The 10,914-nt window shown below is 45.1% G+C and overlaps 1 protein-coding gene across 1 annotated transcript in view; it reads left to right on the top strand.

The window, feature by feature from the left end:
* Nucleotides 1-7,433: 7,433 nt before the first annotated feature.
* The window catches only part of T265_05894 (hypothetical protein), a gene marked incomplete at both ends in the record, with an annotated part of 8,846 nt that continues 5,365 nt past the window's right edge, over nt 7,434-10,914 (top strand). Inside the window, 2 exons of the mRNA XM_009171023.1 lie at nt 7,434-7,545; nt 7,623-7,798. Of these exons, the coding sequence (XP_009169287.1) occupies nt 7,434-7,545; nt 7,623-7,798 (288 nt within the window). The remainder of the gene's footprint in view (nt 7,546-7,622; nt 7,799-10,914) is intronic.

Raw genomic sequence — 10,914 nt, 5'->3', positions numbered from 1 at the left:
CTTAGACACTCGTTCGCGTTCCTGTGGGACTGGTGAGTTGAGTGTTGGTCATCCAAAAGATTGTATCGCTGGTTTTCACTGTTGGTTTCAAATGTTTCACTGATGTAGGTAGATCACACAGGGTGTAAACTATTTGCTTATTAGAGGCCAATGGTTTTTCAGCGACTTTATTGCATCACCTGTCATGTAATGTGTTAAGATGGCATTCAGTTGAGATTGCGTAAATCTGGGTTTGAGGACTATTCATCATACCCACCATCACCCTTTATTGGTGTAGGTCTCATCAACACATCTCTCTGGGGGCGAGATGGCCCGAGTGGTTCGAGCGCGAATTTACTGATCGAAATGTCCGTGGTTCGAACCCGACCTGTGCCTCTCGACTTCCCCGGTCTGGGCTTGGGCAGAATTCCAGGCCTCGTGCAACCTTCGGGTGGCATGGCAGTTAGGCACCGGAAGGGTGCTACAAATATTCAGGATGCCGGCAAAAAAAGCACCGAACGCCGTCGCTGTTGCTTATCACCTCTCCAGTTATTCACAAAAAGCCTCGCATCAGTCGGCGTGATGTGACCGGCCTAAGGTACCATTAATTCGGAATAAGATAAACGTGGTTGCACACACACCGTAGTTTGGTCATACGCCCGGTTTATGAGCCCTCGCATAACACGTGATCGTAACACGTTGACAGAGCAAATACTGTTTGTTTTATTGGCCCCAATGTTTTCTTAAGATAAACTTGGAAGTCAGAATGAACCGACCATCTAACAGGTATTCGCGTGCTCAACGAAAAGATCAATCTTGATGGGTTCTGCCAACAAAGACAGACAGAGGGCTAGCAGTCTTTTTGTACACAGGTTTACCAGTTATAAACAAGCTTTGAACAATCACGTGAAAAATACTTGGAACCGATTGGGTAGTCGTCGTTTTTCGAAAAAGTTTGGTGACGATCGGTAGATTGATTGCTGGGCTACGTTTCGCTTTTTTAAACAAAAGCTTCGTCAAACCAAGTGACCAGGTTCCGAGATTTAGGGTGGAAGGAGAACCAATCAGCCAAGTCAAGCTAAATCTCTGTTGGGTGTCGGCCGAGAGATTTTAGTGTGTTAGAGTGGTTGAACAAGTGTTGGGTCGATGGGGAAACCTACATGTGTTTGGGTCCTGCCTAGGGTCTAGTTCTTCTGGTTCGGTTCATTTGAGGGTCCCTATTGAACTTCGTTTGAACCTTCTGTCAGTCTGTGTGGCTGAGCTAGTGCAAAGAAAGTTATGCTAGAGGGATCCTGTGACCTTTGGTTGGTTGGGGTTTCCACCGACCCAACACTTGTTCAACCACTCTAACACGCTAAAATCCCTCGGCCGACACCCAACAGAGATTTAGCTTGACTTAGCTGATTGGTTCTCTTTCCGCCTTAAATCTTGACCAACCTCGGAACCTAGTCATTTGACCTGACGAAGCTTTTGTTCAAAAAAGCGAAACGTTGCCCAGCAATCAATCTACCGATTGTCACCAAACGTTTTCGAAAACGCTTTGAAAAAAATCGAACACCTCTGAAATCGAATGTCATTGAAGACCTCGTAGATGCATTCATGTCGGTAAAGCGGCGCCTCTTCAAGTCAATACTGACTCCTCGTCTATTTGGGAGCGATTCGCGCATTTACAAGCGCGCAAGAAACGGCTTTCAACCACATCCGCAATTCAGGGTGAACCGATGGGATGGAACACATGTGAGGCGCCACTTGGGACATTTCTACCCCTATCGACCGTCAAATCTAAAGCCTACATTAACTATTTGTACACTAGTTCATTGTTTACTCAGACCTGGTAGGCTGACAATGTCTCGTCGCATGGTTTGAAAACCCCGGCGAACAGATCAGCCCCCCCCCCTCAGGCAGCATTCGCCAAATACCGTAATTTGTACACCCATTTAGTTTCAACAGAACACTCTAGTGAATCAGTGGTTATGATGATGTTCCTCACCTAGGCGTGTCTCACGTGTTAGAAAATACCAACTGAACAGTTACAGACTATTGGACAGGTGAGCAAAACTCTCATATGCATCTTGTTTATAAAAACTGAGTATCCATCTTCTCCTTGAACGCGTCTCCATGAACTTTCCTGGATATTCATAGACCGTTGCTCAAATGCAAGCAAATGCGATTCCACAAATTCCCTAGTAGATCTCAGTTTTCAAGAGAAGCGAAGCGGAGTTACAGGAAAACACACTACTCGCATACCCCATCAGTAGTGTCCATCATTTCACCAGGTCCAAGCTAAAGCACTCAGCTGTTTCTACACGGTAAGTAGGACGCTATTCACTTGCAAAAGCCATCCAAAAGAGATGAATCTCTAAGGTCGAACTGACCGGTTTTGTTTTCGATCAAACATCTTATTCTGATGAGATGCTTTTTGTCATTTATGAGTCGTTTCCTTGAGAGTTTCTCTGTACGCTGTGTTGCGCACCACTACTCATGAGGCACTATAAGTAGTCAAAATAACAGACATCATACTCCAAGTTTCATTCTTTATCTAAGCCTAATTAGAACGAAAGGAGATGCCTGAATTGGCTGCCGGATAACTAGTCTGCACCAGGATAAAGTCAAGTCGATTTTAGTTAAGTAAAACTTGCTTCACCTAGTGATGAATCGTCAGAGTTTAAACCATAATCGTATTCAAAGGTCGCGCGTATCCTTACCAAAATGGATAAAGATAAGAGTATCTGAAAAGCGAGGTTCATCTAAGAATCGCAACTATATAGCATTCGGTTTATTGCCATAGTACTATCAACAAGGGGAGGGTGTTTAAGTCAGACACGATTCGAGATCGAAACCCGTTGTGCGTAAAAGATGTAACAGACGGGTAGAAACAAGTGTTTTGGGGTTATTACGGGCAATAAAAGTGACATTAAAATCCTACTGCCTCTTTGAATGTACTTCAGTGACCTTGGAATAAACCAGTGGATTTTTCACGTGAACCTGAGTGTAATACATTCAGTTGACGGGCAAAAGTGTGTTCTAAAATATTTGTGACACGCATAGCCCCAATTTGAGCGTGTTGAAGACCATTCGTCAAAATTTGATGAAGGCGATTATATCGAAGTCTTCAGCGAAGCTGATGTTGCACTAAAGGAGAGTTGGGAACGGACAAAACCTTCAAAGACAGTTTGTGTGATCATTCTTCTAACCGCTGGCAGGTTTCTGGGACCGCTTTCTGAATCATGAATCTCAGATTCGACGTTGATGCGATCAGGAGTTGATAGTAGATAAAGACGGGAAAATTTAAAATGCTATTTAATTACCTTGTCTCAGAACCAGCGAAGATATGAGGGAAGCTTTAGCCACCTAGTCCTGTGACAAAAGAGTTTCAGATCATCTGGACTAGTTTACGTTTCATTCTAGCCTCTCGGCGGAATTACAGCAGAACGCCCTCGTCGATCGTGCCAAATTTGCTTGGTTGTTCACACAATCGAATGGCTGGATATTCCACGCGTTCGTCCCTTTGCAAACATGTCCCCAACTTTGTCCAGGTGTGGACACCCTCGCAGTATCCTAGCCCTTGTACAAACATGGTTGTACGGCAGTGAAGCATCGGTTTCGAACACTGATATCATGCTTTCGATGATGATGACTTCTAGCTTAGACACAGGCCTTACCTTTCAGCCCTCCAACATCTAGTGGTGACTTCCTCACAAGACGTATTGATTGATTAGTTGGTTCACCGTCATGCTGAGGACTCCAGTGGAACGTAGAATGACCAGAACAAATTACTCTTTCAGCTGTGCGATGATTGGATGTTCTGAAAAGTACCTCACCAACCAATGCAGCAGACTAATCGGAGTTTCCAATATGTTTGCGATTAAGAAGGTGTAGGTCATTGATTAGAGACAGAATTTTGAAATCTGTACCACAGTGCTACTTCGGCTGCCTATTCCACACCAAGTAAAACTTCTGAAACTTAACTTTCAAATAAATGCCCGTTTTCAACCATCACCTGTCAGTTTATTTTCCCGATGAGCTGGTGAATACTACTGATGAGGCATGCGTATAGTAGTAGGCTTTCTCTTAACTCCGCTTTGCGTCTGTTGGAAAACGGGTTTTATTACGGAATTCCCTTGTAGCATTAGTTTATCTTTGAGTGATAGTCAGCGAATATCCAGGAAAGTTCAAAAAGGAGATTGATATTCAATTGTTATAAACAAGATGCGTATGAGAGTTTTGTTTTCCTGTCCACTAGTCTGTAACTGTTCAGTTGGTGTTTTCTAGCAAATATCGCCGCAGAGAAGGCTTTCTTCTTTTCAAAGGTAGATGGCTATGATTTGCAGGTGATAGGTGACATACTTGAGGAGATCGGGGAACGATCTAAGGCAACAGGTTCGATGCAAGCATACTTTTGATGTCGGGACAGTGCGACATGACAATTAAAGTATCCGGTCAGGATTCACGACAATAAGGGGGGCTATGATCGTTAAGACAGAAACGCCGGTAATAAGTAGAACATCCACCAGCTGGATAGAGATCTCCCGGGAATAGTTTCTTGCTACAACAGCTGCGGTGCCCGTCCTGTAAACTGGTTGCGATTGCCTCTGGAACATAACTTGAGAAAGATTGTGGACGCAGTGACCGGGATAAACGAACATCATCATGCTTCTGTAGTAACGGTGTTTTTCTTTGATTAGTTCTTGGTCTGAGCCTCCCAAGCTGGCGTTCACGTCAAACAGCTACCAAAGGTGCACAAGGTATATTAGCTCCCAAAACGAAGTCAGGAACACTTCATATATAAAGCGTGAGCGGCAATAACTTTCTGGAAATTCTGACGCGTCCTGGATGCGCCATTGGCAACCGGCCAGTACTGGATCATGATTGGCTGTCGGGTAACGACTTTCGACCAATCAGATCTCGACTTCATGTCGGAGCGGCAAGCGTCCCAAATTTTTGGCCAATCTTGCGTGGGATGGGCATGTCGGCCGTAGCAGCACCTGACTGGGAGTGGTTAAGAGGAATCCGTATGGTGTTCCACCATAAGTGCCGGTCATTGACCTGGGATACTTCCAGGACTTCCACACCTGACAGGAGGACCGTTAGGGTCGTCATCAAAGACCTATGGCTCGAAATCCAAGCACTGGTTGCCACAGTATCGTCAGAAGAACCTAGATTTCTAAGAAGCAAGTCGCCTCGCATGTTCCAAATCCCTAGCCTGGAGAACAATGAGACGATATCACCCGTACACTCCCTATTGTATGTCAACGGGTTATGAAGGCACACAAACGTTACACCTCTGTGGAACCCAGGCTCTGCGCCTGAATAAAGGAAACTCTGTGCACATGTTAAAAGATCCATGAGCCCGCTAAAAATGTAAGACCCAGGGATGTCGAAAAAACATACGAGGGTTGTCGGTCTGCGCGACTGGAAAACATGTGACCGGAAAGGTCGATCAAGAATCAAATGAACCACATTAGATTGTTAGTGGAAAAATTTCTTTCTGACACGGACCAAGGTTATTATTCCACCAGTAAAAATGTGATGAACACCTTGGACCACACACATACAAGGACACCTCAGGATACAACGGAGATGGCCAAGGCGGTTAGAGCGCGAATTTACTGACCGGAAGGTCCGTGGTTCGAACCCGACCTCTGTCTCTTGACTCCCCCTGTCTAAGCTTGGGCAACCTGACAGTATCCCAGCCCTCGTGCAACCTTCGGGCGGCACGGCACTTTGGCACGCAAATGGTGCTACTGCTGAACGTATCCTTCTAAATGATTCCGTATGTCAACATCACTGCGTGATATTCAAGCTCCGGCATTCTGTACTTTACAAAGATTCCACCGCGTTGTCTGCCTTTCCAAATCCTCAATTTGCAAGATGATCTGAATTTCCACCTTGAACAGCTCCGAGAAAACTCGATTTCAGAGCGGATGATATTGAACCCTTTGTGATTTGTGCGATACCACTTAAAAACGAATGGGCAGGCATTTCTCGGAGAGTTCGTTCTGTTCAGACAGTCTTTCGGCAACAGGTGCTCTTCAGTTTAATTGATCCACGTGAATAAAGCAGTCTCTAGTCTAGGCCGACCGTTGAGTCCGGACGTGTCCCACTACTCATAGAGTTGCTGAAAACCTTTCGATAGCCCACGATCGGTTTCGCCTTTCTTGGAACTGCACATCCACTTGGAACGGACCATCATAAACGACAGATTTAGCTGGATTCATTAAACTCTCCTCGCGGAACCAAATTTGTTTGCAGCTGAGAATAGTCCTGAAGACTAAGCATCCCGGCGCATTTCAAACTGCTGATAAGCTATGGTTGATTTAAAGGCGCTGTCCGTTTGATCAATCGAACTTCTGACGCCTCACCTCCCACCTGAAAAGCACCAGGAATAAACTCAAACTTCGCGAACTTTGGGTTCACCTGATAGGTGACCGCTCTTCATCCAGAGAAAATATCATGCCGTAAAATTGAATTGTATTCAGTCATTTTAAAATGGAACCTGTGAGCCGTTTTGACAGGCAACTGATCTGAAACAGTAAATGTGTTATCAGGGTGGACCAAAATTTTTAAAGCTCGAGTATTATAAGACTTAACATGCGTTTTTCTCTCGGAATACTTTCGACATCAAAGGGGAGAAATGGTTGGTCGAACCGGTTTTCTTGCTGCTTGTCACATCAAACGCTGTACTTGTAAAATTCGCTCACCTGAAACACCTTTTCGGTGCCTAGCTGACCAAAGAACTGCGATAATTCCAGTTTAATTAAGCGCACACCGGGGCAGCCGAGCTACCTGATTTGGACTCGAACTACGGACCTTCCGGTCAGTAAGTTCGCGTCTGAGCCACTAAGCCGCATCGAGCTCAACTTTTAAGACCACAGAGCTCAATTATGTGTCTCGCTTAATGTGGCTGCAAACGTGGTTAGAACATAGGCTAGAACACAGCAGAACATAAGGTTGATGGAAACTTAGGGACTGAGCGCCTACCTGATGAGCCCCAAGAAGAGCGAAACCGGTCGTGGGCTGTCAAAGAGTTTTCAGCAACCCTGTGAGTAGTTTCCTTTATGTGGTTAGAAATTCTTTTATATGCGAAACAACCAAGACACTGAATGTTCTCCGGCCATTAGCAAAGTTTTAAATAAAATCAATTTTTCTGTGTGCTTAGCTACCGCTGGCATCCAAATGACTCAAAATTCAATATGCTTAATGGAACAAGAAACAAGGTATTGTTTGACCTACCTTGTGGTTGAACGGACAAAATGGTGGCTATTCAATCGTTGATAGCGTGCGCTGAATAGCGCTCACCTACAACACATTTGCACCCTAAAGCATACTTGAGAGGTCTCACCTGAAGTTATTCATGCAAGCACTTTTGTCCGAATGTTGGCTGTGTCCAGCTCACGAAAACTTCTTCTTGCATACATCCTCTTCAAAGCAACACGCGACGAAAAACCAACAGAATGAATCGAACATTTTATCTCATCGAATTTGAAAGACAAATGGCGCAAAAATTATCCACTGAACAAAAATCAACAGAATACCTGCTTTTTTGTATCAAAACTATTATTCGTCGTTAAATAATGTTGCAAATGGATGTTCAGTCTCCTCTTTTTACGTTGCTCTCTCTCTCTCTCTGTATGTGAAAACAGACTTTGTTGTGATCGTAGCCAGTGTGGTCATATTGGCCGTGGACAACGATGGAAACATGTTTGCCGCCAGCGCTCTCAGAGGACTACGGTTTTTTCAAATTCTCCGAATGATCAGGATGGACCGCCGGGGAGGGTCGTTCAAACTTTTGGCCTCCGTGGTCTGGGCCCACCGACAAGTAAGTTGGCGGTTTGTTGAATCGCTGATCGCTCAGATGCATATGTGGATTGCTGATTGCTTGTGTTTGCCGGGCTTGGCAGAGCTTTCAAACTGACTGGCAAGCCCGGCAGCCAGATCAATACTGGATCGATCAACGTCTAACAGTCAGGTGTTCATAACGAAAACACCTTAGGAAAACAGCCCGTTTAAATTTACCAGCTGAGTTTATACGCCCTACACAATCGCCAATTTCTACTCGATAGAACGCCAATTACATAGAGCATTCGAACACTTGGATTCAGGCGCAATATTTTGAAGTTTCAAGGCTGAACTTCACTAAGCTGAATTCACTCGAGGAACCAATCAATGGGCTTGACCACGTGATGTGGTTTCCTGGATTGAAGGATGAGTGACTTTATGTGGTGGCTAAGTGAGGACTAATCTCAGTGCTGATTGGCCACTCATGGCCGATCAGTTGTGTTCACTCACACTCGCATCAAACCGCTACTGTACAATGCTGTACTGGTCGGACGGTCCTCAGATTATTTGAGTCACTGCCAAGCAAACGATAAATTGACTTCGATGAGATCCTGCAAGATATAAAAGCTTTTAGTCGACGATATTCTAGAGAATAGGTTATATTTTTCCGAATCGACGTCTAGTTTCTACGAAAATCACGTTGCAATGTGACTGTCGTTTAAAGTGTGAGCAGAAATTGTCTGAGTGACTAGCGAAACACACTCATTTGCAAGCAAAATTCGTATTCCGAGTGACTCGCCTGGAACCCAGCTGAATCTATCGTTAATGCTGTATCCAGGCTACTAAATGTGCTGCACCAGGCCGCTTCATGTTTCAGTTGGTACGATATTCGAGATATCGCAGTATATTTTCACAAAGAAAACTACTCATAAGCTCACGACAGCTCACGACCGGTTTCGACCTTCCAATTCGGGCTCACCAGATAGGCGCAGTCCCCGAGTTTCCGTCAACCTTATGTTCCGCTTGAACCCAAATGGACTGTTTTCGAGAAATACATTCAGTTGCGAATCAATTTAGTTTCCACGAGAGACTCAAATGGATCTCTGGTTTATGCTATTCTACAGCTGAATGTGTGCTGCACACAGGTCGCCTGATGCTTCAGTTGGCACGATATTCGAGATATCGCAGTATATTTTCATAGAGTAAACTACTCACAAAGTTGCTGGAAACTCTCCAACAGCCCACCACCGGTTTCACCCTTCTTGGGGCCAAAAACTCGGGGACTGTGCGTAACTGATGAGCTCCAAAGGGGGCGAAACCGGTCGTGTGATTTTGAAGAATTTTCAGCATTACGTATTTTCCAAGAGCTGTCTGTTCCCGCACTTTGACTGGCTTGAACCTTACGCTGAACAGTGAGGAGATGTTTTTCAGTCTACCTCGCCAACCTGAGAACGTTCCAGGTGAAAATCGCAGTCCAATGCCCAGGCACCCAAAATAATGCAATTTGCCATTCAGTCATTTACCAGGCGAACTCGCGACGGTTTTTCAGTGAAAAAAGACCACTCGACCGAGGGAAAATTGGGTCCCTAGTGCACTCCATACTTCTAAACGCTGAGTGATGATGATACGCATGGTCTTGGCCCAAAACATTTACACTTAAATATGACAACAAAACAAGATTGTGTTGATGCGAAGATCATTCTGGTTGCCAAGCGAGCCTGAAAGTGTTGTCCTAGCAACAACATTAGCATGTGTACAACTGTGTGGTTCACTCAACCTTGATTACTGGTTTCTGCTAGATGTTGTTGCGTATTATGAATGAGTTAAAAGCGGAAAATTAATTCAAACTAATGCCCACGTGTGTTTACCTTCCAAACTTATTAGTTTTCTCTACTGATCGAAATGATCCTAGTACAACGGAGTACACTACTGATATAACACGCTAGTAGCTTCTAGTCAAGTTTCAAAGCGCCATCTCTGCATATGATGGTGGGTTGAACGACCGGGAAAATTCGAGATGACGCTATGCACAAAAGTTGTTTTTACTTTCGTGTCTGTAACGGCTTTAGGTCGTAGTGGTTAGTCGGAATCACTGCATATGAAGGCACCCTTGCATTTACCCGCAATGCTGCTAAAAGTGTACCGATTGAGGTACGTGGGCAGCTGCATGAATCCCGGCGAAAGATGATATTTTCATCCGGATCGGGGAGGCTAGACTAGCTTTTGTGAACCTGCGTCACCTGTGGCGTAGGCGTGACATCAGCTTATCCGTCAAGGGTCGAGTTTACAATGCTGCGGTGCGCTCCATATTACCATACGGATCAGAAACCTGGTCGCTGCGCACTGAGGATGTTAAAAGACCATCGAAATCAATGGTTAGAGACATGACCCAGTCGCACCCCCAATGGCGCTCGTGCATCCAAGCTATTACCTTCAACGCATAGCTTCTTTTCCAGTTCCTCCATATGACAGTCCACTGACAGTGCCGGTTTTATGAGCTAAGTTATCAACTCCCGTCTGGAATGCGCAGCTACCTACCCGGCCTCCCCTAATCGTCGGTGAACAAAACGGCGGCAGCTATAACCACTGTACGATGAGAACGCGGTTATTACAGCTGATAATGATGACGATATATCACGATCTCTGGAGTTTGGCTCAGTTCGGTGTGCTGATAGGACGTGTGAGCTGCAGCCGCAGTAAAACAGAATACGTTTGAAGTTGGGGCGAACCGTGCACTCCGAGCTGATCAGGGGCTCCTTGATGTGCCATAGGTCAAACTCCCTGGGCTCATGCACTTTTGAATCACCACTGTATAGGTAAACAAAATACAGGAACAATCCAGTCTAATGAGATAAGCACCCGGTACCGAGTGGATCACAAGTGAACTCTATCAAGGCAAGCCAGACCGGAAGGTCATCTAGGCCGATATTGAGTAAATAAGAGGTCTGTTGCTGGATATCTGTGGTTAAAGAGTGATCTTACTGGTCGGAAGGACCGTGATTCGAACCCAGCCCAGGCACGCTCATTGGTTCTTTGCAGGCGGAACTTCACTCGTCGCGCTTCCAGTAATTAGCATAGCAACAAAGCACCAAAAGTGTGTTGCAGCTAGACGACTTTCGGTTTCAACTAGGTAGCAAAACCGGGACAAAAACAAGT

This window comes from Opisthorchis viverrini (assembly GCF_000715545.1).
Source record: "Opisthorchis viverrini unplaced genomic scaffold opera_v5_116, whole genome shotgun sequence".
Taxonomy (NCBI): Eukaryota; Metazoa; Platyhelminthes; class Trematoda; order Opisthorchiida; family Opisthorchiidae; genus Opisthorchis; species Opisthorchis viverrini.
The sequence above is the reverse complement of the archived record's forward strand: the minus strand, read 5'-3'. Positions and strand labels throughout refer to the sequence as shown.